Raw genomic sequence first — 23,328 nt, 5'->3', positions numbered from 1 at the left:
AAAGTGTTAGGAAACTAGGCTCAAAATGAGCTATTGCACAGGATATAACGACAGGGGGTCGGGTTTAAAATTTAGAAAACTGGAGCCCCGACTCAGGTCTGCGATAGCAAAGCTGACATGCGGCCCGCATAATGGACCGCAAAATGCTCCCCAAAACCTGAAGACACTATTTGGGTATGCGACGGAAATGCGGTCCGCATATCCGTTCTGTGGTCGCATAATGCACCGCAGAACTGTCCCTCACAAAAATCCTAAGGGAATTATGCGACTTCTATGTGGCCCGCATATCGATTATGCGATCGCATAATTGACCACATAGTTGACCTCAAATTGGCTAACACACTGTTTCACTTTGCTGCGATTATGCGATCCGCATACCTGATCCTAACGTGGCACTACGAGATTCGGGTTTTTGAGTACAAGTTTTCACGGTGCCTTACAAGAATGTGACGACCCGACCGGTCATTTTGTGTAATTGTGCTCTGTTTCCCCTTTTTATGTCTCATACATGTGTGTTTATGATTTTACGACTTACGGCGTTGATTGGTTTCGTCCCGGGAAGATTTCAGGTTGAATTGGACCCTTGAATTCTTGGCTTAGAAGCCTAAGTTGTTTATGTAGACCAATGGTTGGCTTTTGTGAAGGCGAACACGAAACGTATTTTCATTGCTCCGATAGCTTTGTATCGTGATTTTGGACTTGGACATATGCCCGGAATCCAATTCGGTAGTTCGTAGGTTGATTTGTGTTGTTTTATCAAAAATTAGCAATTTAAAATTTAGAAGTTTGACCGTAGATTGACTTTTGGCTATCAGGTTCGGAATGTGATTTTAAGACTCAGAATAGGTCTGTTATGTAATTTAGAACTTGTATGCAAAATTTGTGTATCGTTTGGAGTTGATTTGATAGGATTCGAATGCATAGTTGCAATTCTAGAAGTTTTTGAACTTTACTTTGAAATTCATATGTTTTGTGTCCGATTCGTAGTTCTAGATGTTATTTTTGTGTTTTGATCACGCGAGCAAGTCGTATGATATTTTTAGACTTGTGTGGATGTTTGAATTGAGCCACGAGGGCTCTGATGAGTTTCGGACGTGTTTCAGAAAGTTTTGGACTAAAAAACAAAATCTGGTGTGCCGATGCCTCTGGTGTCGCATTTGCAAACACCAGAGTTGCAATTGCAACCTTAACAGGGGGCCTCAAGTGTCGGAATTGCTATACCTGGGTCGCAATTTATAATAGTGACAGGAGGTGTGGTAGTTCGCATTTGCGACAAAAGAGTCGCATTTGCGATGAGGACAGGCTTCGCAAATGCGAAGTTAGTGTTGCACTTGCGATCTCCTCCTAGGTTGTCAGTGGACGCATTTGCGAGGGCTCGCAATTGTGACAACTGCAACTGAACAAAAGGTTAGAAAAGTCGGGATTTAGTCTCATTTCTCTCATTTTAGAACCCTAGACTTGGTAGGAGGCGATTTGGAGAGGGGATTTTCATCTACAAACATTGGGTAAGTGATTCTAATCAATTTTCAACTACATTTCTTGATTATATTTAGATTTAACATCAAATTTATGTGAATCAAAGAGGAAAATTTGGGAAATTTTTGTCAAATTTTTTAAAAATGAGAGTTTGAGTTTGAGAATCGATTTGGGCTCGAATTTTGAAATTAACCAAATATATGGACTTGTGGGGTTATGGGTAGTCGGAATCTATCCTTGGACTCGGGTTTTGACCGCGCGAGCCTCGGCTTGAATTTTAGGGAAAAGTGTAAAAATCATAGCGTTATTTATAGTAATTATTTTTTCTTGCATTGTTTGATGATAATTAAGTTCAATTTTGGTTAAATTTTTGCCATCTGGGGACGAATTTTAGGGGAAAATCTATTTTCGAGTATTGAGTTGGCATAGTTGAGGTAATCATCTTGCCTAACTTTGTGAGGGGGAACTACCCCTTAGGAATTGGATTGATTGTGTTATTTGTGTTTATGTGAAAGTCGTGTACACAAGGTGACGAGTGGGTACACGGGTTATATGTGGTATTTGACTGGATTAGGTTATTTAAACCCTTTCCATGCCTTTAATTGAATTATCATATCATGTCTCAATTCTCATTGTTAATATACTCATACATGTGTTACTCTATCCTTACATGCTTTATTTGACTTTGTTTAATACTTGTTCTACCTCTTACTTGTTGTTTTGCTCTTATATGCCTAGTTGAAGTTATTGCCTTGTTACATTCTTAATTGTTGAATTACTTGTAATTAAAGTTGTTATTTGGTGAAATACCTTCTTAGTGAGTTACTGGTGTTGAAATTGTGGAAGTCGTTGTCACATTGTGGCGAAATCTGGTAATTGTTGAGATATCTTCCTTGTTGAGCAATTTATATTCTTTGTTATTGTTGATGTTCTTGTACACGTTGTAGTTGAGTCATGGGCTATTATTTTGGAAACATTGATATTGTTGATTCTCGGCAAGTTGTGGCATATGAGCACTTGTGGTGCGAGTTATTATTGTGTTGTGAGATTGATGCGCATGTGGCGGTATAAGGATAGAGGTTAATGTGCATGCGGCGGCATAAGGTGGTATTTATGTGCGTGTTGCTAGTAAGAGAATTACTTGAAGCCACGCGGCTTCATAAGGTGAGCTAAAGTGCGTGTAGCTATTTCGGGAAAAATATTTTCAAAACTATCTAAATGTAAGGCTCACAGGGCGGCATAAGAAAAGATTGTGATTGAAATTGAGAAATGTGATTACGAGGCGGGACCTTGGTAGTGATTCTTGTTGTATACGAGGCGGTATCTCGGTTGTGATTCTTTTTGTGCATCTCATGTTGAAAAGAGTTATTGGTGGAATAGTCCTTGTTGCTTTTATTCTTCCTTGTCTTATCAGTTTTTGTCTGTATTTGACTGTTGTGGTTCTCTTTATTTGTTTCCTTCTTGTTATCTCTATGCTTACAATTCTCTCATTAGTCTACGTTATTAACCTACTTCGTTATCATTTATTTCTCCGTTTTCCATTACTTCTCGTTATCATATTTTCGTTCTATTTATTATGTCCTAGTAGGTGTCTTGACCTGGCCTCGTCACTACTCTACCGAAGTTAGGCTTGATACTTACTAGGTATCGTTGTGGTGTACTCATACTATGCTTCTTCACATCTTTTTATGCAGATGCAGGTACGTCTGCCCGTGCTGGAGGTTAGTGATTGATTGTAGCTATTTTCCGGAGACTTCAAGGTATACTTGCTCGGCGTCCGCAGGCTTTGGAGTCACCTTCCCTTATCTTTTCATTCTATTGTATTTCTTATTCAGACGGTGTTGTAGTAGACATTCTAGATTATTTTATAGAGCTTATGGCTCTGTTCCACCGGTTTTGGGAGAAGTGTTGTTGAGATCCTATTTGGAAAGTTATATGAGTTTATCATTTTTACTTTAGTATTCCTGTTTGATTATTTCTGTTAAGTTATTATTAATTGTTAGGCTTACTTAGTCTTAGAGGCTAGGTGTCATCACGACATACTAAGGTGGGAAATTGGGATCGTGACAGAATAAAACCGTCATTGATGACTGCATAACAGTTGGCTATAAATGTAGATATTCTCTGTAAGGGTTGTTCGTTGAATGCTGTCCGATTTCAATTCTTCCAATCTTTGTTATCGGTTACCCTGCCTTCGAAATTCACCCAGGTCACATCCTTGCAACCAGTGTAAGTACTTGCTCACTCACATCTTACTTGTCTTCAGCTCCACGTGTCACTTCCTCATTCGTCCAACTATCACTAACCAATTTACCGCATACAGTAAGTATTAGATTAGTTTTATTAAGTGGCATTCTCCCTAGGGGGTTGCTACAAGTTTAAAATTTTCAGGTTGAAATAATGATGTTCTCTTCGCTCCAAATAATTGAAATATGTCAAAAAGATCAAACTCTCTTCGCTCCAAATGAGACTCTTCTATTGTTTGAAATATGTCAAACGGTTTGAACATTCTATTTCCATACAATTTTTATAACTTTCATGAACTTAAATTTATCAAATTATTCACACTAACTTGGATATGGTGTTTGATCTCTTTTAAACATTACTTTAATATTCTCTTCTACCATCACTAAGATATTATATAAATGAAATAACATAAAATAAAATAGAGGGGCATTGTTAAAATTTCAAAGAGACGGAGGGAAAGGCTTAACTTGTTCCAAAACCCAAATCCATACATGCCAACTCAAAATGCTTATCTTGTAATAATTTAGCGGTTAACATTATTCCATTCGTATAAATGAGATTTCATTTTGTGCCTATATATATATATATATATATATATATATATATATATATATATATATATATATATATATATATATATATATATATATATATATATTTTGCATAATCCTGTTCAGTGTTTATATCTTGGTGCATAAATATACAAAAAATGGCACCATAAAATTCATAAGCAGAAAAAGAACAATGATTTATTCAAGCACCTCCCCTGATTTTTTCTTCCTTTCCTGGTATCATAAACCTGGATACCGAAGCTATCACAAATTTTAGGGATTCAATTTCTCATTTCTTACTTTGGTATTCTATCATTTGCATTTATGGAAATATTAAGTCTATATGTCTTTGTACTTTCTAAGAACCAAATTTCGTGCCCACACTCTAGGAAGTTTCTGGTGAGGCTTTTGGGAAGTCAGAGTTGTATTATCCTGTAATCAACTATCCTTATCTGTCTGATGGCCATTGACGAATGTTCAGTTCAATTATCAATCTATTTGGAGCAACCGACTGAATTATGAAATTGTAACTCGAGTAACATGGATTCATTTGAAGGTCAACGACTCTGCACCGATAAAATAAGGTGCATTTTGTCTCCTTGAACTTACTCATCATGATTCTTGCATTTATATACAAGAAATTAAAAGGCGCTAAGTTTGTTTTAATTTATATGAGTGTAGGTATGATGTTATGCTGGTGATTGAATAATTAACGACAGAGAGAGAAATATGACTAGCTGAAAAGCACTTCACTTTAAGAATTTCGCTACAAGTAAGCCTAATACTTCAAACTAATGTAGGGATTTGGGTTGACGTATCGAGCTAATAAACTTAAAACATCCCGTGATAGATTAAGATATGACTTCATATAAGTGTTTCATCTACCATTGCATAATGTATTAATTATTATTATGAAAAACATATTTATATATTTATATGGATGTCCACAAATAATATGATTTATATTGGTATTCTTTTTGTTGGTGAAACTAGTTGCACAGGTCAGCAAAGAGTCGGAAACGGTAGGGGTGGGTGAAGAAATAGAAGTTCGGGGGCGGACATCTCAAAGCTGGCAGATAATAGTATTCTCACAACTCTGCTAAGCTCATAACCCAATCTCATTTTCTCAGTTTCCATTTGCTATAAATACGTTCTTCCCCCTCTTTTCTTCTAATATCTCTCCAATTTTCCTCGGTCTCTCCGATCACATCTCCTTTACCAAATGGAGTCCGCCGCTGTTCTCCGCTCCTTTCACCGTAATTCTCATATATACATTTTCAACTGAATGGATTATTTTCTTTGGTGATGTAGCTATGTATTTTTGTTTGTGTACATCTGTTATTTTTTGTTGTTATATTGACGGATAGCTAGATTAAGCTTTTAGCTTAGTTTTTTCTTAGCTCTCGTTGGTAACAAATTATAGCTATCTGCTTCTTTTTTTCCCTTACTCTTTCATCTGAGATCCGACATTGATTTAAATGCTTGATTTATGCAATTTCGCGCATTTGAATTTTAATATTTTCTTAAATTGGAAAAATGAGCTGTATAGGAGAGGAATGATACCTGAACTGTACAGTGGCAAAACAGTGTCCTTTCTTTTATGCCTGATTTTAGATGAATTAAAGATCAGAAAGCTGTGGCAGTAAATATGTGTTATTAGATTAGTCTTTGAGAGGAACTTCTAACTAGTGGTTCTTGATTGACGAAGCTGCATTGTGTTGAGTGCAATTTACTTTCATGAAAAATCACGACAGATGTTCTAGCTATTTGTACTCACTGGCAGAACAAAAGCGTATCGTTCTGTTGAATTTAGGGGACCAGTGTGCAATTGAGCCAGAAAAACATGAGGCAAAATCCTAATTAATGAGTAGGAAATGATGTAAGGTGATCCAGAAAAGTACCCCCCAAAAAAAATTCTCCTTTTATTTGAACGAATAGAAGGGGCAGTTTATTTTTTCATTTTCCTTTAAGCATAAGCATATAATTGGCTTTACCTGTTTTCATGCATGTGTTCTTTTAATAAATAAACCTACATTCCTCTTATCTTTGGATATTCACTATCCAGCCTCTGAATTACCTTACTGATGCGAAACCTGTTTTCTTGCATAAATGCTTGCAAGTAGTTCTAATCTATCTATCTGTTTCATGTGGATATCCTCAAATAGTTCTATTATAATCTGTCTGTCTCATGTGGATATCCTACTTAACTATTTCTGATGACAGATTCAGTTGGTAACACTTCCCATATGAGGTCAGTAATCGAAATTCCTGGTGTCATTCCAATGAATAATGTTGGCTTCTCCAAGCCTACTAAGTTCCCCCTTAAGGGATCCTCAAATGGTGCAAAGCTCGTGTCTTCTACTAACAAGCATAGTAGTTTCATACTGTCTTGTGCAAAGACATCTGAAACAACTGTGACAGCAAAATCTGATGGTGAGTGTGCTTTCTTATTATGCCAGGTGTAAATCAGTATCTAGGGGCTAGTCATTTCTAATTTCCATTTGGCTATTGTATTGAATGTACATCTCATTCTTGGTATTTGATGCGCTGGTGCTTTTTATTATCTACCATACCATTATGCTTGCAAGCACAGCCTCTTAAATCATTCTGAGTAGAACTTCTAGTGGAATCTAAAGATTATCCTTTTGGAATTTATCTGATAAAGAGTGGAAAGTAGTTTTCTGGATTCCTTTATGAGTGCAGCCCGTCTATGTTGCTCGGACTCTCCGAAAATGTGGCCAGATACGTGTCGGATCCTCCAAAAGTAGTGCATTTTTGAAGGATCCGACACGGGTGCGGCTACATTTTGGAGAGTCCGCGCAACATAGCAGCCCATCACATCTAACTTCTAGGCCAAATTCCCTTAATCTGAAGGAGCTGTTCTTACAGATAGCCACCAAAAAGTGTCAACGGAGAAGAGTCCACTGCCAACAGCAACATTTCCAAAGGGTTTTGAGGTTGGTTTATCTCTTTGGATGTTGAAATGTCTCACTGGATTGTTTTTTCTTTTTCTTTTTTGTGGGTGTCTTAAGTGCCTTGTGTTGATTTTATTGCATTATATGCTTGATGCTTGACTTTTGGCTTAATTGGTCCTCCTAAACTAAAGTTTGATATATGATTTTATGTTTTTATGCAAGTCCAGTTGAACTGTGTGGGAACCAAGAAATCCTGCAACTGCAGCCGGTCTTTGTTAAGCACTTTTGAGCTTCTGATTTAGTAATTGTTTCTCATTTTTGCATGGTTAAAAAATACTACTCATGTTTGTGGAAAACCCGTAATAACCTGTGTCATTGTTCTTATTCTGGTGATTTCAAAATCGCGTATTTAATTTCTTCATGTTCTTTTATACAGCTTTCTTATCTTAGACATGGATTTCTGGACTTAGCTCTATGCTTGTTGTGACTTTAAGCTTGATTGTTGTTCTTTACTGCTCTCATCAGGCTCTGATTACTGAAGTGTGTGATGACACAGAGGTTGCTGAGCTGAAACTTAAGGTAAGCATTTTCCTTGGCTGCTCACGTGTCCTTTCATTATAGTGCATAACCACTATTGCTGCCTTTTCATTTGTTAGGGAGATTCTGAAATAGAAATATATAGATGAGATTATAAGAGTTTAAAAATCTGAGGAAGCGTGAAATAACCAAAGGGAAGTTTGAAGCTTGTCTTATCTTCAAACCATATGAGATTCCGTAGCCACATAGCCCTGCCATGTGTGCTATGACCTGAAATTATACATTAGACTACTACCATATTTAAAATTATCTTTATTAGTCACTAATCAAACCTCAACTTGGTAGAAATCAACAGAATGCTTATTTTAGGTCGTTGACTAGCACCAAGGCATATAGCCTAGTGGTAACGGTGGGAGTCTTCCATATAATATAGATGTTAGGTCAGCCCTCACTGTCCTCCTTTCCCTTCCCCTTCCCACTCCCCATTGGTAATAGAAAAAAGTTAAATTTAAAGAGTGAGTAAATTGTATTACGATTGTTAGAACAATGTCTAAAATATCTTGAGATGGTAGCGTCTGCTATTTCAGCACCACACAGTTTGATCTGAAAGGTCTGATTATATTTAGTAATAATTGGATAATTCAATCATTGATGCCGTTTGAATCAGAAATTCATATATTGCCTTGTAGTAGAAGAAAAGAGAAGGAATAAAGGTGCATATTAATTCAGTGAGCTTTGCTGTATTGGACAATTCTGTACCACCAAGCGTGATCATATATAACACTGCAATGACAAATAATATGGTTGAAACATTTCTGCATAAAGAATTGAAGGCTGCAATTACTTACTGGAATTGTAGCATGTATCATCCAAGTAGTCACTGGCAATTTTGGAATGAATATGAAAGTCAATTTTCTAATTTTCAGTTTGTTGATTAGTTGATTACGCAAATCTATGAACTCCATGTTGGGTTTTGATATGACAAGTATTGCCAGTGTAGAAAATCACTTTTGTAGGTTTCTCCGTAATGATTTATTTATTATTTCTGTCGAAATACAATTCTAAATACTTTTTTAAAATAGCTTTTCTAATATATTATGAAAGAAAAGGAGTTTATCTCCACTGATGTTTGATTGGATATTATGGTTTTTCTCATAGATCGGAGATTTCGAACTGCACCTGAAGCGGGATATTGAAGCTCCAATAGTGCCTGCACCTGTTGTTTCCACACCACCACCACCACCACCTAGCGCAAGTAAACCATCTACTGCATCAACAGCTGCTGCTCCTGCAACTTCCCCGGGAAAATCTTCCTCAGAAAAGATCAGCCCATTCACAAACGTCGCTGCTGAGAAATCAGCAAAATTAGCTGCACTAGAGATTACTGGAGCTAGTGGCTATGTTCTTGTATCATGCCCGACGGTGTGCATTACTTGACCCTGGTAAACACTTTTAGCATGTATCATGGACTACGCCAGCAATGACTTCTGCTTTTTTTTTTCTGGCAGGTTGGTTCATTCCGAAGGGCCAGGACATTAAAGGGAAAGAAACAGCCACCTGCTTGTAAAGAGGTAACTGAAGGCTTTCATTTGCTATGGATAACTACTAACTTTCTCTTAAAATTAGATTAGTATCCTATCGGATCTCTTGACCACTAGATGTTGTAGGCTTAGTTCTTCAAAAGATTAGAACTATCATGTCTAGATATTGGAAGGTATGAACGGAGGACATCTATCTTGTTTGTTTTGTGAGCATACCATTTCTTTGCTTAAAGGTCTAAGAATTGAGAGCGGCAGTGGTTTACTAGGATCTTGGAACTCAGTAGACCATTTTTATTTGTTGTTGACATATGCTCTTGTTGTCTTCAATGTGATGCTCACGTGTCAGGATTAACCTGACAAAGGCCTATGTGGAGTATAGCTTAGTGCTTGAATCATGCGTGTATGCTTCTGTGCAGGGTGATGTTATCAAGGAGGGACAGATTATTGGCTTTTTGGATCAGTTTGGGACAGAACTTCCTGTCAGAGTAAGCCTCTCAGGCAATCCTTTCTGTTATTTATCTGTTATCAGGGTAATATTTGGTGACTTTTTTTTAAATTTTTTTTATTGAGCAGTCAGATGCCGCCGGAGAAGTCTTGAAGATCCTCTTTAATGACGGTGGTATGCTTCTTTCAACTTTTTTTGGTTCTTTCTCCACCTTGTTTTACTACTCAGATTATCCCAGCTGCAGTTTTTCTGCCAAATTACCAATTATAGTGCATATGAGATATTAAAACCACAAAATTTGTAGTGGATATAGAGGAAGTTGGTTGTTCACAAGAAATTGACTGCAAGTCCGCGCTACTTCATAGGGAAACAGACTTATTGCTATAATCTAAATGCCTTGATACTTTGACATAGGCTATTTTGAGATGTTTAAGAGTGGAAAAAGATTAGGAGTAACTTTTTATCCTAATCTTTTTACTAGAGTTCTTTCTCTCAAAAGTAAAAAACTACAATACTTCTCTAAAGAATTTGCTGAAGCATTAGCTGCGTCAAGTTTTGTTTAGCTTCTCCTCTCAAAGTAACTCTCCTTGCTCCTCAGTAACTTCCCCACTCAGGAACTAAGAAAATAACTTCTACATGATAGCAGTAGTGGGGTTGATTGGTTTCTTGTTACCAACCCATCTGGGTTAGGATCAGCCGATGTTGGGCGATCAATAATTGACCTAAACCATCTTCTACGTCGTACATGATGGGCTAGACTCCAGTCCCGTACCATGTCGACAACACACGTTATGATATTTTGGGTTAATTCTAATATTGGCCTGATATAATCATATACCTACACATTGTTGTCTGAGTTTCTGGTTGTATTTCTGTCTGGGTTGAGTGGATTGTTTAAAGTTGATTTGCTTTCTTTGACCTGGCATGTAAGACTTTTATCATATAGGAATGACAGCAAATCTAGTGAGTCGTGTTCACATTTCTTAGCTAGTTGTATTATTTAAAAAGAAAGAAGGCAGGGTTCTCTGCGTTTCAGATTTTAGAGAAAGATGAAACAATTGTATCATCAATTCTGCATTGGAGCAGCAATGAGAAGCTATTCAAGGTTGGATTCAACTACATGTATATAATCTAACTTCAGTTTTCAGGAGCTCAACTAGATGGTATAAGAACATTAATGTCGAAATAATACCAACAAATTAGCAACTCAGTTATTTAGGGTCAAGTTTTGCTGATATGAGATAGGTATAGAAGCTGGTTTGGTTTGTGCAAAGCGCTAGAAATGCTTGAGGCTATGCGGCCGAAAAAGCAACCTATTGAATAGAAAGATTGTGCTATGCCAAATGATTAAGAAAAAGAGCCTGTGAGGTTCAATATGTTGAAAGAGACTGATGATGCAGAGATTATGAATTACCTATAACTCTACAATCATAAATGGAGAAGTCATGATAACTTTACCCTATTCTTTATCTAAAAAGAAAAAAGAAAAAGGATAACTTTTCCCAATGGATTCAATCTAAGTTGCTCGGACTCGGGTGCGGGTATACGATACGGGGATGGATCCGAGTATCGGATTCGGCAAAATCTAAATTTTAAGATTCGGGGGTGCGGATCCGGATATGGATACGGGTGCGGGGATTCGGCTAATAAAAAGTAGAGCTATAAAAATATTGTAAATTTTGAGAGATATTCCGTGAAAAACTTACATGAATATTGTAGAATTCAATCTTTCATTCTCCAAGATGGACATTATTCTTTCATTCTCCTAAAGCTGTTTTATTTTTTATTTGAGAAATCAAAATCTCAATTTTCTCCCAAATTTGTCGATGGACTTCGATCAAAGTGTCCGAAGTCAGTTGACTGAATCCGGGACGTTTCCCGCTCCCGTTCCCGTCTCGTACCGGGACGGTGACGGCACCTAAATCAAAGAGTCCGCGCAACTTAGGATTCAATTGATCAATTACAAGTGACGAGAAAAAGTCAGTAGTAGGACCTAACAAGCATGTGACATACTCTTTATTGCTTTAATCTCCTAAGCTGCCATCCTTGTTAGTGCCTAAGATCTATTGATACGTGAGCTTTTTCCAGTTTGTGCGTTATGATTTTAACTGAGTATAAATGGTTTTCCTAAATGGCCGACTCATACAAGGTCATTAACTAAGCCATTTGCCCTTTCCCAGTGTTATTTCTCTGCCATCTGCCGATGATGATTCTCTTAGCTTCAAAATGTATGCAAATATTAATATGCTTGCTTGATGTTGGTCTTTGCGCGCATTTCTAAATTGTTAACATTATCTACTGTGCTCTCATCTTCTTTCTGGAAAACCTCAACTCACTTTTCATATATGGTGCATTGCAGAAGCTGTTGGTTACGGTGATCCACTTATTGCTGTCTTGCCATCATTTCGTGGTATCTAACTGAAGTTGCTCACCTCTAGTATTTGAATTCTTGGAGAGCACTAAGGTTGCTGTTCTTTTCCTTGTATTTTTGGTCAACTCTGTCATTTTGGACTCTCCTAATCCCAATTGGAAAGCAAGTTTAGGTGGTAATGTAAACTTCTTGTTACAGGTTAATTCGGCTTTAGAATAATAAAAGATTGTCTGATACCATGTGTTAATGAAGGATGAGTCGGTTTGCAAATTACTGCCGAGTTTTAGGATTGGTTGATTAAAGCAACTCTGGATATTTTACCATGGAACTCAATATGTTTTCTTTTTTCATCTTACCTTATCTAAGGTACTTCAACTTTTTACCGCTTACCTTCTTCTTGCCTCGCATTCGTCAATAGTTAATGCACCTTTCATTGGCACGGGATTTTCTAGCTTTTGAGAGCAAGCAAAGGTTTATTTATATACCTGCATATGGAGCACCGACAGCATCTTCTTGCTTCTATTGTTATCTATATATATATTAAAGCAAGAAAGTTACCATATATAATTGACATTATATTTAAGCCAAGTGGCAAGCTAATAAATGTCAATAGTATATGATAACTTTATTCTATATTTGATTATTTTAGTTAAATATATAATAGATAAAGTTCTAAAATTCGAATTTAAATTAAAAATAAAATTTATCTTTTTTTATTATGTTATCATACTTAATTCGGTTAATGATCATATGCAATCATGTTAGGAACTTTTATTATTTTTGTATAATTATTTAAATACTACTTTGCCTCTAGCAAAAAAAAAAAAAACTACTCCATATAACTATAAAACTCTTTCACATTTAAAATCCTATAAGTATAGTTTTTTGAAACACTGTAGCTAAATTTGTATAAAATAAATTTTTTTAAAAATAAATATAATATATAGGGTACACGTCTATGTTTATCTAAATAACAAAAAAGAGTTTACTAAGCCAAATAAAAGTTTACTTACATATATAATAAAGTAAACATACATGCTGGAGAAAGAAACATCACAAAATCGGTTAATACTAAAAAAAAAAGTTGTTTTTTTTTCTTCTTGAAGAATATTTGTTTTTAATTTCAATTTAGCACATTCAAGGAATTGAAGGGTATAAGNTTTGAAACACTGTAGCTAGATTTGAATAAAACGAAATTCTTTTAAAATACATGTAATATATAGGGTACACGTCTATGTTTATCTAAATAACAAAAAAGAGTTTATAAAATCAATAAAAGTTTACTTACATATGTAATAAAGTAAACATATATGCTGGAGAAAGAAACATCACAAAATCACTCAATATTAAAAAAAAATTGTTTCTTTTTTCTTCTTGAAGAATATTTGTTTGAATAGTCAATTTTCATAAATGGACATCAAACAAATAACAAAATTTTGGCTATACAATTGCTATCATTAATTTCAATCTAGCACATATTGAAGGGTATAAACCAAAACCCCTTCATTTAGTTGTAGTCAAGCTAACATTACAAGGGTATAATATTTTTTCTGTTGAAGAATATTAGTTTTGAATCATTAGATTATGTGAAAGTTTTTTTTTTCAAACTCAACAAGAGAGAAATTGGTTCCTAATTGATAGTTTCTATAACGACTTTTAAGTGTAACAAAGAGTATATACAAAGAAAAAAATTGGTATGACGTAATTTTTTTTTTAAATGTAAACCAATTATTTCTAAAAAACTCTTTACTTTTTCTTTTTAATTCAAAGATAATAAAAAGATAAGATATTTTTGAATATTAGTAGAGGGTTTAAAAATTATTATAATAGAAGTTATATCATGGATAAACTCAAAAAACCAAAATCTTATGGAATATTTACATAATATCCGGCCACATATATTGTTTACTTTTTATAGCTAATATAAATAGATGATATACTGACAACACACGATTATACACATATTATATATGGATTATATATAAATTACACATCATTCAATTTTGTAATGGCGTGGTCGGGTGAGCACCTATTTAGGCTGATTAGATAAAGCCAAAAGAAAAATATGAAATAATTTCAACCAAAGACTAAAAATATAATTAAAGTTCATATGTAGACAATTTTTATTAAAACTCGTCCTTTTATAGTGAAATAAATTAATTTTTTGTAACAAAAGAAATAATGACATAAAAAATAAGATAAAAGAAAATAAATATTGAAAAAAATGTTAGAAAGATCTAAAAACGAAAAATAAAAGATGACAACAAATTTCTTCTTATGTTTCATCTTTGTTGAGTATAAAAAATTTGAAAGTTAATCTCATCGATTTCAAATATTTTTTTTTCAACTCAAATACATAGATTATAAGATAAGGATATCTTCGAATATTTTTTTTTAATTTACATTATGTGTCGTTTATGATATTCGAATTTGAATTGGAATGCAATTTGAGTAGTTTGCATTGAGGTTAAGCCAAGTATGGTGTCGAAAAATAAACTACTTGACAATTTTAAGACAATATATGCAATGTTTTATAATAATAATCAACTAATTTAACATTTAATGATTCAAAGAACAAAATTTTTGTATATATAGGGTATTAAAAATTCAAATTCTGGGGCTAGAGATATCGATAAACTTAAAGTGGAGTCATACTGAAATAAATCCGGCCAAAGAATCATTTAAATTTTTAGATAGCCGATTAAAGTGAATTTTAAATTAAGGATAATATCTTCACTTGCATCATTATAAAGATAATCATTATTATAATATATATAAAGTTGTAGAAATTAAAATTTCAAAATAGAAATATTTTGCGAAAGATAAAATCATACTACCAAATAAGAGTTCAAGTCGTAGTATAAGAATCACGTCGTAATCAAAGAATCGTTTATACCGTGTCAACCTTTGTGCTTTGCCATAAATATGAGTTAGTATTTTACTTTGTGGCTATTTTTAAGTTCCACTGACACCTATGAGAATAGTGCAAAAATAAAATTATCACTACGAGAATTGAGAAAATGTTAGTCTTTTTTCATGTAGTGTTTCTTAATGATTATCTGACGATTATCTATACTTATTTAGAAGGTTTAAATATTAAGGTTATTTACATATAATTCAAATAACTCAGATATTTATCATGTTTAATGTCAAAAATCAAAATAGAGTAAAAAAAAATCACTAGCTAAAGAATTTTTATATTTTTAGATAGCCAACTAAAATGAGTTTTGAATCAAGAATAATATTTTCAATTACATTATTATAAAAATAATATTATTGAAAAATAATGTTTTAGAAACTGAAATTTTAAGAAAGAAATACTTTTAAGAGATATCAACACACCAAATAAGAGTTCAAATAGTGGTAAAAGAGTTAAGTCTTATCCAAAGAGTCATTCATTGCCTCAACATTTGATTGTTTTACCATAAATATGAGTTATTATTTTGCTTCCTGACTATTTTTAGGATCCTATCACACCGGCAAGAATGGTATCGAAAAAAGAAAAATAGAAGAAATGGTTAATTTTTTCATGTAGTCAATATCTAATGATTATCTATATTTACTGGGAAAGTGTAAATTTTAAGATTATTTATATACAATTCAAATAATTTAAATATTTGACATAATTAGTGTCCGCGCATCTGCGCGGGTTTTAATACTAGTTATTTAATAAACAAAAGATACTTTTATTTTCCAGTTATCTTGTCGCTTCAGATCTGCTCCAAACAATTGAGCGAAATCACTATTAGCTATATTAAGCCGACAATGAGTTGAAACTTTTTCAAGTTAACAATTTGGCTACTTTAACAGTCTTAGGTCTCATTTGTTTGTACTTGAATCTTAATTCATATCTTAGACATTAAATGCGTTGGATTTTAAAGTCTGAATTTTAATCATTCAGATCTTAATCATTAAGTATATTTTTTTTATTTCACAATCACTTAATGGGTCTAAATAGGTATGTATGATTAAGATTGTTTGGCCAAAAAGTATAATCCTTGGCTCAATAATTAAATTTATGTGATAAGAGGTTAAACCTAGTTAACAATAATATTTATAGATGCCAGAGTGTGAATAACGTTGGACAAATCTGGTCGATGTGTAATAATGGTGTGCAATAATCCTTCCATGTAATATGAGCAATAATAGAACATTTAATAGCAATGAATAATAATAAATGACATTTAAGTAAAAGAAGAAGTGATTCATCCAATAATGGATGAACTAGGTGGTTATCCCTCTTGACAATGATAAGTGACAGACAAATCCTTGAATGTTCAAATTATTCTCGGATATGATGGAAAGTGGAGAATAATTTAGACAATAATCTAGATGAAATGTCCTTCTTGTATCTTAGTAAGAGAGAGAATCTTTAGCTAAAAGTTTGTTCTTACAGATGACTCTCACGTGCCTCGCATCATTGGTCCCTCTTTATATATATATGAGACATATTTCTAACAAACCCTAATAGTACAAATTAAAGAGAATATTCCCTTTAATATCTTATTTCAAAAATTAGCCGTTACAGCTTCATCAGCGATGTTTGACCTCGACCATTATCGACATCTCGACCACGACTCTCGTCGATTCTTCGGATACGAGTATTTCTGCTTCTGGCCCACCTCAACTAATGACGACTCGAGAATTCTTCCTTTAGAGTAATCTTATTTCGAATATTATCTGTCATATTTCAACCCATACAGTTAGTCCATCCGCTTATTGAGGGCCTCAGGCGGGCTTGATGAGCGGATTCTATTCGTCGTGGCCGAGATGGTTGGACGAGTGGGTCGGTTGTGATGTTTGAGGCGAGCTGGCAACGTGGCCTTTCATGAGCCGCAACTTTTGGGGTTACGTTGTTCCTGGATCAAAGTGACGTCATATGTCATTATGATGCGTTTTTTTGATGCGTTGCGTCGTTTCGCATGTGTCTTTTTGTTGGATCTGCCGCTTCGACACTGGTGCCAAGTAATGATGACCTAATTTCTCAGTTCCGACGCCTGAGCACTTATAAATAGGGATGTGAAGACACAATCTCAAGTTTTACAGATTTCCCATATCGAAACCTTGTGTCCTCATTGTTGTGCATCTTCTTTCCCTACCCTAGCGATCCCTGTTGTTTTTAGCTCCCCGTTGATTTGAATACTCCCTCTTTCATTGGAAATATGTCTAACGTATCTTCTGGTCCCAACGAGGAAAGTGACCTGGTTCCCTTAGCGATGGTTTTTCCTGCTCATGCGGAGGGCATCTCCGTTGCCGTCGATGACAAGAACTTTCCTACGGTGGAGGAGATAATTCCTCATAGCGAGAATCAGGTCTGATTTTACAAAGGCGCCTGAAGTTGAGCCCTAAATCCCTGAGTCAGCATGAAGAAGGCCGATTTATTAGAGCTTAGGGCTAAATACGGCATTCCTGCTCGCATCGAGTTGGTCCTTGCTGAGCGGTACATGGTACAAGTCCACCGCCCTGGGTACTGTGCGTTCTATGCTTACCCCTTTCATGTCGGCTACACTCTTCCCCTTCTTCCACTAGCGGAGTAGTTTTGCCGTTTCTATGTCGTTTGCCTGGCTCAGCTCGCACCGTATATCTACAAGCTCATAAGGATGCTTACTAAGTTCGCGGAGCTGGCCGGGGTTGAGATCACACTTCGGCATTTAATGCATCTATTCTCCCCCAGTTTCTATAGGGGGAAGATGTTAAACCTTCACCACCGAGAGGGAAAATGCCTGGTGGTGAAGATGGATGACAAGGCTAACCGCCAGTTCTGGCACAATTTTTTCTTCGTTAGAACTGAGGACGTGGTGGGCAACGCAGACGCCTTCCCTGAAACTTGGAATTGTACTCGTAAGCGTCTAACCTCTCTATGTTGAGGCATTTGGATTACTTCGGTTAGTCGTGGGTTCTGATCTCTTGCTCCTTTCTTATGCTGCCAAGACTTTGCCCCCTCCTTTGGTCGGGGACATTTTTGATTGGATCGGTCGGCTCCTCCCCCACATCGCAGGTATTCGTGAGTGGCCGAGCTTTTTCAAGAAGTTTGAACTTGCTCCTTCCTTGACCTGTGAGTTTCTTTGCTTTGGCCTCTTAGTTGCTTACCTTTTGTGGTTTATTCTGGTTGACATTTTTTTCTTTTGCACTACTCTTAACTCTAGCCTGAGGGTCTTCGAGGAGGCCGAAATCTCCCCCACCTGGATTCCGTAAGAGGAATACTGCTATCTCTTCGGCTTCTACCCCTTTTACGACCGCGACTGATCTTGCTCACTCCTCGGTCCCACCTGCCGCTGCTTCAACATCAATTCCTTCTTTATCTGCGGATACTTCGGCAGCGGAACCTTCAACTTCCCCTTTGTACCGTCTTGTAGATGAAGAGGAGGAATCGCTACTAGGTGTTGGAGACTTGATGCTCCGTAAGAGGATATCAGTGGATGTTGGCGACGGGGTTGCCCGGGCCGTGGATTCTGTGATGGATGATTTTATCTGTCGTGAGACGGTGACCATTTTCCTTGAAGATGATGTCAGGCTAGCGTCTGAGATTCGAGATCGGAGGCCGATGAAGACGTGTCTCTCTCTTCTGCGAGGACAGAGGCCAATGGGCCGGCTACTGGGCTTCTGATTCTTTGCGGCAGGAGGGGCCGTCAACTTTGTAGCCAGCTGATGATGTTTCTTTGCCGGCCGATAGGAGAGACAAAGGCATTTCCGAAGACGGTTATGAGACGAGTTCAGACGTTGATATTGCTGACCTGAGGATGATGAAGGAAGGGTTTCCCCAACTCGAGGTGAGGTTGGAGGGGTCCACGAGGACCATTGCGATCCCCATGGATCGTGATTTGTTGAAGAATATGGAGAACGTAGTCCCTGCCCTCGGCCCTCTTTGCTCCGGCGTAGAAGGTGAAACCCTCAGAGAGCTGGACGATGTTACTCTGTTGAGGAGCATAGCCGACCTTGACCTCAAGGTGAGTATTTTAGGGCTTCGTCTTTCTAACCGTAGTGTTTTTTGTTTGGTGTTTCGCCTTTGTTGGCGGAGGCGTTCTCATTTTCTTCTTTTTGTTCTTATGATTGCAGACCATGATCTTGGAGATTGAAAGCGCTCGAAGGGAGGAGAAGCGTAAGAAAATATTTGAGAAGTTGGAGCACAAATATTTTATGTACCGCGACAAGTACCGGGAGATTCGCAGGCGTTTTGGCGAGGGCGGCAACTTGCAGACCCTTCGTGATGAGTTGAAGGAGAATGAAGACAAGCTGGTGAGGGTCATCGAGAAGTGTAGCGTCCTTGAAGGGACGTTGAGAGGTAAGGAGGTAGAGCTCGAAGTCAGCAAAGGGGTCGAAGCCTAGTTCAACGATCTCCATGCTCAGGTGGTTTCGCTGCGTGCCCAGCTTGAGGAGTGTCAATTCAGAGCGGATGCTCTAAGTGGAGAGGTCGCCTAGAAGGCGGAGGATCTTGAGAACGCGAAGTTCGCTCAGTCAGAAGCTTTGAGGAAGGCGGAGTCTCTTGAGGTAGTGATCTGGACACTCTGTTCTAAGCGAGAAAATGACTTAGAAACGGCAAAGCTTAAAGAAGAGTGGCTCGATGAGAGGATTGGGGAGTTTGAGAAAGAGACTTCTGGCCTCTACAACTGAGTTGCTGCTCTTGAGGCCGAGAAGGCCCGAAAACTGGCGCAACCGTCCTCTTCCCATACTTCAGATTTTCCTAATGTTCCTCGAGAGTTGTATGAGGAGTGGATTCATGCCAAGGCCTAGTTAGATGTGTTTCAAGATTTGCATGCGGCGGGATCCGTTTCTGAGGCTGCTTTCGAAGATGCTCGTGTTAAGGATCATAAAGCTCAAGTCGCTTGCGGGTATGACCTTACTACGCCACAGGCCGGTGAGGACGGGGGGGACAAAGGTGTAGACCGGCTCGAGGAGAATGCTTGGTATGACGCTGCATATCCTGAGGGCGAAGGTGGCGATGGAGAGGGTGTTGATGGTCAAGGAGGCAACGTTGTTGGGGGAAAAGTTGGCGGGGATGACGAAGGCCGTGATGGTGGTGGCCAGTAGTTTTCTCTTTTGATTTTTTGTATATTTTTTGCCAGCGTCTTCACGCGTCTATTGTAAACAAATTTTAAGTATATGAAATATCAGCGTTGTTCCTTGCATCTTCTTCTCTTCCTGCGATTTATTTTCTGTACTTGTGTATATTTTTGTTTTTGTTTCTTGTTTGAGTGAGGTCGAATTGTGTTTGAACTTAGTCGTGGCCAGGGGTCGGTAGATGTTAGTTCGAGTGAGGTCATTGTGACATAAATTGGATTACGGGCGAGGGCCGGTAGGTGTTAGTTCAAACAAGGTCAAACGTTACCTGAATTCGATTATGGCGAAGGCCGGTAGGTATTAGTTCGAACAAGGTCGAACGTAACCTAAATTCGATTATGGTCGAGGTCCGATAGATGTTAGTTCTAACAAGGTCGAATTGTAACCTAAATTTGATTATGGCCGAGGGCCGATAGGTGTTAGTTCGAACAAGGTCGAACATAACTTGAGTTCGATTACGGCCGAGGGCCGGTAGGTGTTAGTTCGAACAAGGTCGAAGGTAACCTAAATTCGATTACGGTCGAGGGCCGGTAGGTGTTAGTTCGAACAAGGTCGAACGTAACCTAAATTCGATTACGGGCGAGGGCTTGTAGGTGTTAGTTCGAACAAGGTCGAACTTAACCTAAATTCAATTACGGCCGAGGGCTTGTAGGTGTTAGTTCGAACAAGGTCGAACTTAACCTAAATTCAATTACGGTCGAGGGCCAGTAGGTGTCGAACATAAACTAAATTCAATTTCGGCTGAGGGCCGGTAGGTGTTCGTTGGAACAAGGTCGAACATAACCTAAATTCGATTACGGTAGAGGGCCGGTAGGTGTTAGTTCGAACAAGGTCGAATGTAACCTACATTTAGAAAGATATTCCGATAAGTGCGAAGTTTTCCAAAACCATAAACATTAAGCATTGTTGCTTTGGTCATACACTTGGAGAAATAACAATAAACTTCAAGCATTGTTGCTTTGGTTAAACACTTGGAGAAATTTATAAATTTTCGGGCATTGGCTGGCGTTCCAGTCCCAGTCCCAGTCTATTTAGTCCCTTCATTAGTTGTCCGGGAGAGTGCTTTAGAGGTCGAGCAATGAACTAGCCGTCCCGATCCCGTCTTTGCGTACTTTGACTTAAAGTGTTCCCTTCATCGTCTCGTTAAAAACTTCCTTGAGAAAACCCAATTAGTACAAAACTCAAGTGAGAGAAAGAAGAGTACAACTTGGGGGACGCTTTGTCTCTTAAAAGTTGAAGTACTTAAGGTGGGTAGTATTCCAGTTGTTTGGTAGTAGCTTTCCTCTCATTGTTTCTAGTTGGAATGACCCTTTGTTCGCTTTTGCCGTGATTTGTACGGACCGTCCCAATTTGTTCCTAGATTTCCTTCCCGTGGGTCTTTGCTTGCTTGTATTTTAGCCTTAAGCACGTAGTCCCTGAGTTTGAGCGGCCTGACCCTTGCGTTCTTGTCATAATAACGTTCTGCTTGCTGTTTTTGGGTGATCATTCTTATGTAGGCCATGTCTCTTCGTTCTTTGACTTCGTCGAGCTCCTGCCTTCTGCTTTCGTCGTTGCTTGTACCGCTCTTGTAGGAGTGCCTTAGGCTGGGTTCCCCGACCTCGACTAGTATTACTGCATCGGTCCCATAGACCAAAGAGTAGGGTGTCTCTCTTATGCTAGTTTTTGGTGTTGTTTGATAGGCCCACAACAATTCTGGTAACATTTCCGACCACAGTCCCATGGAGTCTTCAAGCTTTTTCTTCATGAAATATTGACTTGTTGGAGGACTCTGCTTGCCCATTGCCCACTGGGTGATATGGCATCGAGAGTATTCTTTTGATATGCCATTTCTCAAAAAACTCGGCGGTCTTCTTTCCTGTCAACTGGGGTCCGTTGTCGCAGCTGATCTCTTTAGGGAGGCCGAACCGGCATATGATGTTTTTCCATATAAAGGCGATCACTTCCTGTTCACGTATTTGGGCGAATTCTCCTGCTTCCACCCATTTAGAGAAATAGTTAGTTAAAACCAAAAGGAATCGTACGTTACCTCACCCTGCCGGGAGGGGGCCCGCGATATCCATTCCCCATTTGATAAATGGCCAAGGTGAGGTGAACAAGTGGAGGTGTTCTCCCGCTTAGTGAATCATTGGAGTGTACTTTTGGCATTGCTCTCATTTTTTTACGAAGTCTGCGGCCTCCTTTTTCATGGTGGGCCAGTACTATCCTGCCCGTATGAGGCATCTGAACAGAGCCCGATTGCCGGAGTGAGCTCCACAATGGCCCTCGTGACCTCTTCAAGGACACACCGCGTCTAGTTCGGGCCCAAGAATTTTGCCAGAGGGCTGCTATAAGTTAACTTATACAGGTCGTTGTGGATGATACTGTACCTGGCGCTTGCATTCTCAGTTTCTTGGCTTCTTTTTTATCATCTGGGAGTGTGACATCCTGCAAATACGTAATAATACGATTGCGCCAGTCCAAAGTTAAGCTTACGGTTCTTAACTCGACTTGATCAAACGAAGAGTTGAGGAGGTGGACTATGTTTTTGTCTCTGGTTGTGATGCTTTTGGTGGATGCGGCTAGTTTAGCGAGGCCGTCTGTCTCAGCGTTCTGTGCTCGGGGAATTTGGTCGAGCTGACATTCGTCGAACTCGGGCAGCAACATGCAGATTTCAGTCTGATATTTTTGCAATCTTTGCTCTTTGAATTGGTAAGTCCCCGTGTCTTGGCTGACTACGAGTTGGGAATCATAGCGTATTTTTAACCGTTTTGCCCCGTACTTGAGTGCTAGTCTCAAACCTGCAATTACGGCCTCATACTCGACCTCGTTGTTAGTCATATCTGGGCACCTCATGGACTGGCGAATTACTTTGCCTGTTGGGACTTCAAGTACGAGTCCCAGTCCGGACCCTGACGCGTTGGATGTGCCATTGGTGTATAAGACCCAGAGGTCTTGTGCTGGGGGGGGGGGGGGAGTTTGAGCGGTTTGTCTTTCAACTTCGGGCATTACTTTTGCGCTGAAGTCGGTGACGAAGTCAGCGAGCACTTGTGACTTTATCGATGTTCGCGGTTGGTACGTGATATTGTGCTTGCTCAGCGCAATGGCCCATTTGGCCAGCCTTCCCGATAGCTCGGGTTTATAAAAAACTTCTCAAGGGGAAAGTCGTGCGACCGAGATGGGATGGCATTAGAAATATGGTCTAAGCTTT

At 38.0% G+C, this 23,328-nt stretch overlaps 1 protein-coding gene across 2 annotated transcripts; it reads left to right on the top strand.

Moving 5' to 3' along the window:
- The first annotated feature begins 5,271 nt into the window (after positions 1-5,271).
- On the top strand, positions 5,272-12,472 carry LOC109218695 (biotin carboxyl carrier protein of acetyl-CoA carboxylase). 2 transcript variants are annotated; one of them, XM_019383067.1, is made up of 10 exons: positions 5,272-5,530; positions 6,498-6,707; positions 7,164-7,231; positions 7,715-7,768; positions 8,885-9,148; positions 9,235-9,297; positions 9,684-9,752; positions 9,841-9,886; positions 12,072-12,176; positions 12,282-12,472. In XM_019383067.1, exons 1-9 carry the CDS (start codon positions 5,497-5,499, stop codon positions 12,128-12,130), a joined length of 867 nt encoding a protein of 288 aa, XP_019238612.1. In that variant the 5' UTR covers positions 5,272-5,496; the 3' UTR covers positions 12,131-12,176; positions 12,282-12,472. The 2 variants fall into 2 exon arrangements, with proteins under 2 accessions (XP_019238612.1, XP_019238611.1); XM_019383066.1 differs by having other exon boundaries at positions 12,072-12,470.
- Positions 12,473-23,328: the final 10,856 nt, after the last annotated feature.

Source organism: Nicotiana attenuata, unplaced genomic scaffold, assembly GCF_001879085.1.
Source record: "Nicotiana attenuata strain UT unplaced genomic scaffold, NIATTr2, whole genome shotgun sequence".
Taxonomy (NCBI): domain Eukaryota; kingdom Viridiplantae; phylum Streptophyta; class Magnoliopsida; order Solanales; family Solanaceae; genus Nicotiana; species Nicotiana attenuata.
The sequence above is the reverse complement of the archived record's forward strand: the minus strand, read 5'-3'. Positions and strand labels throughout refer to the sequence as shown.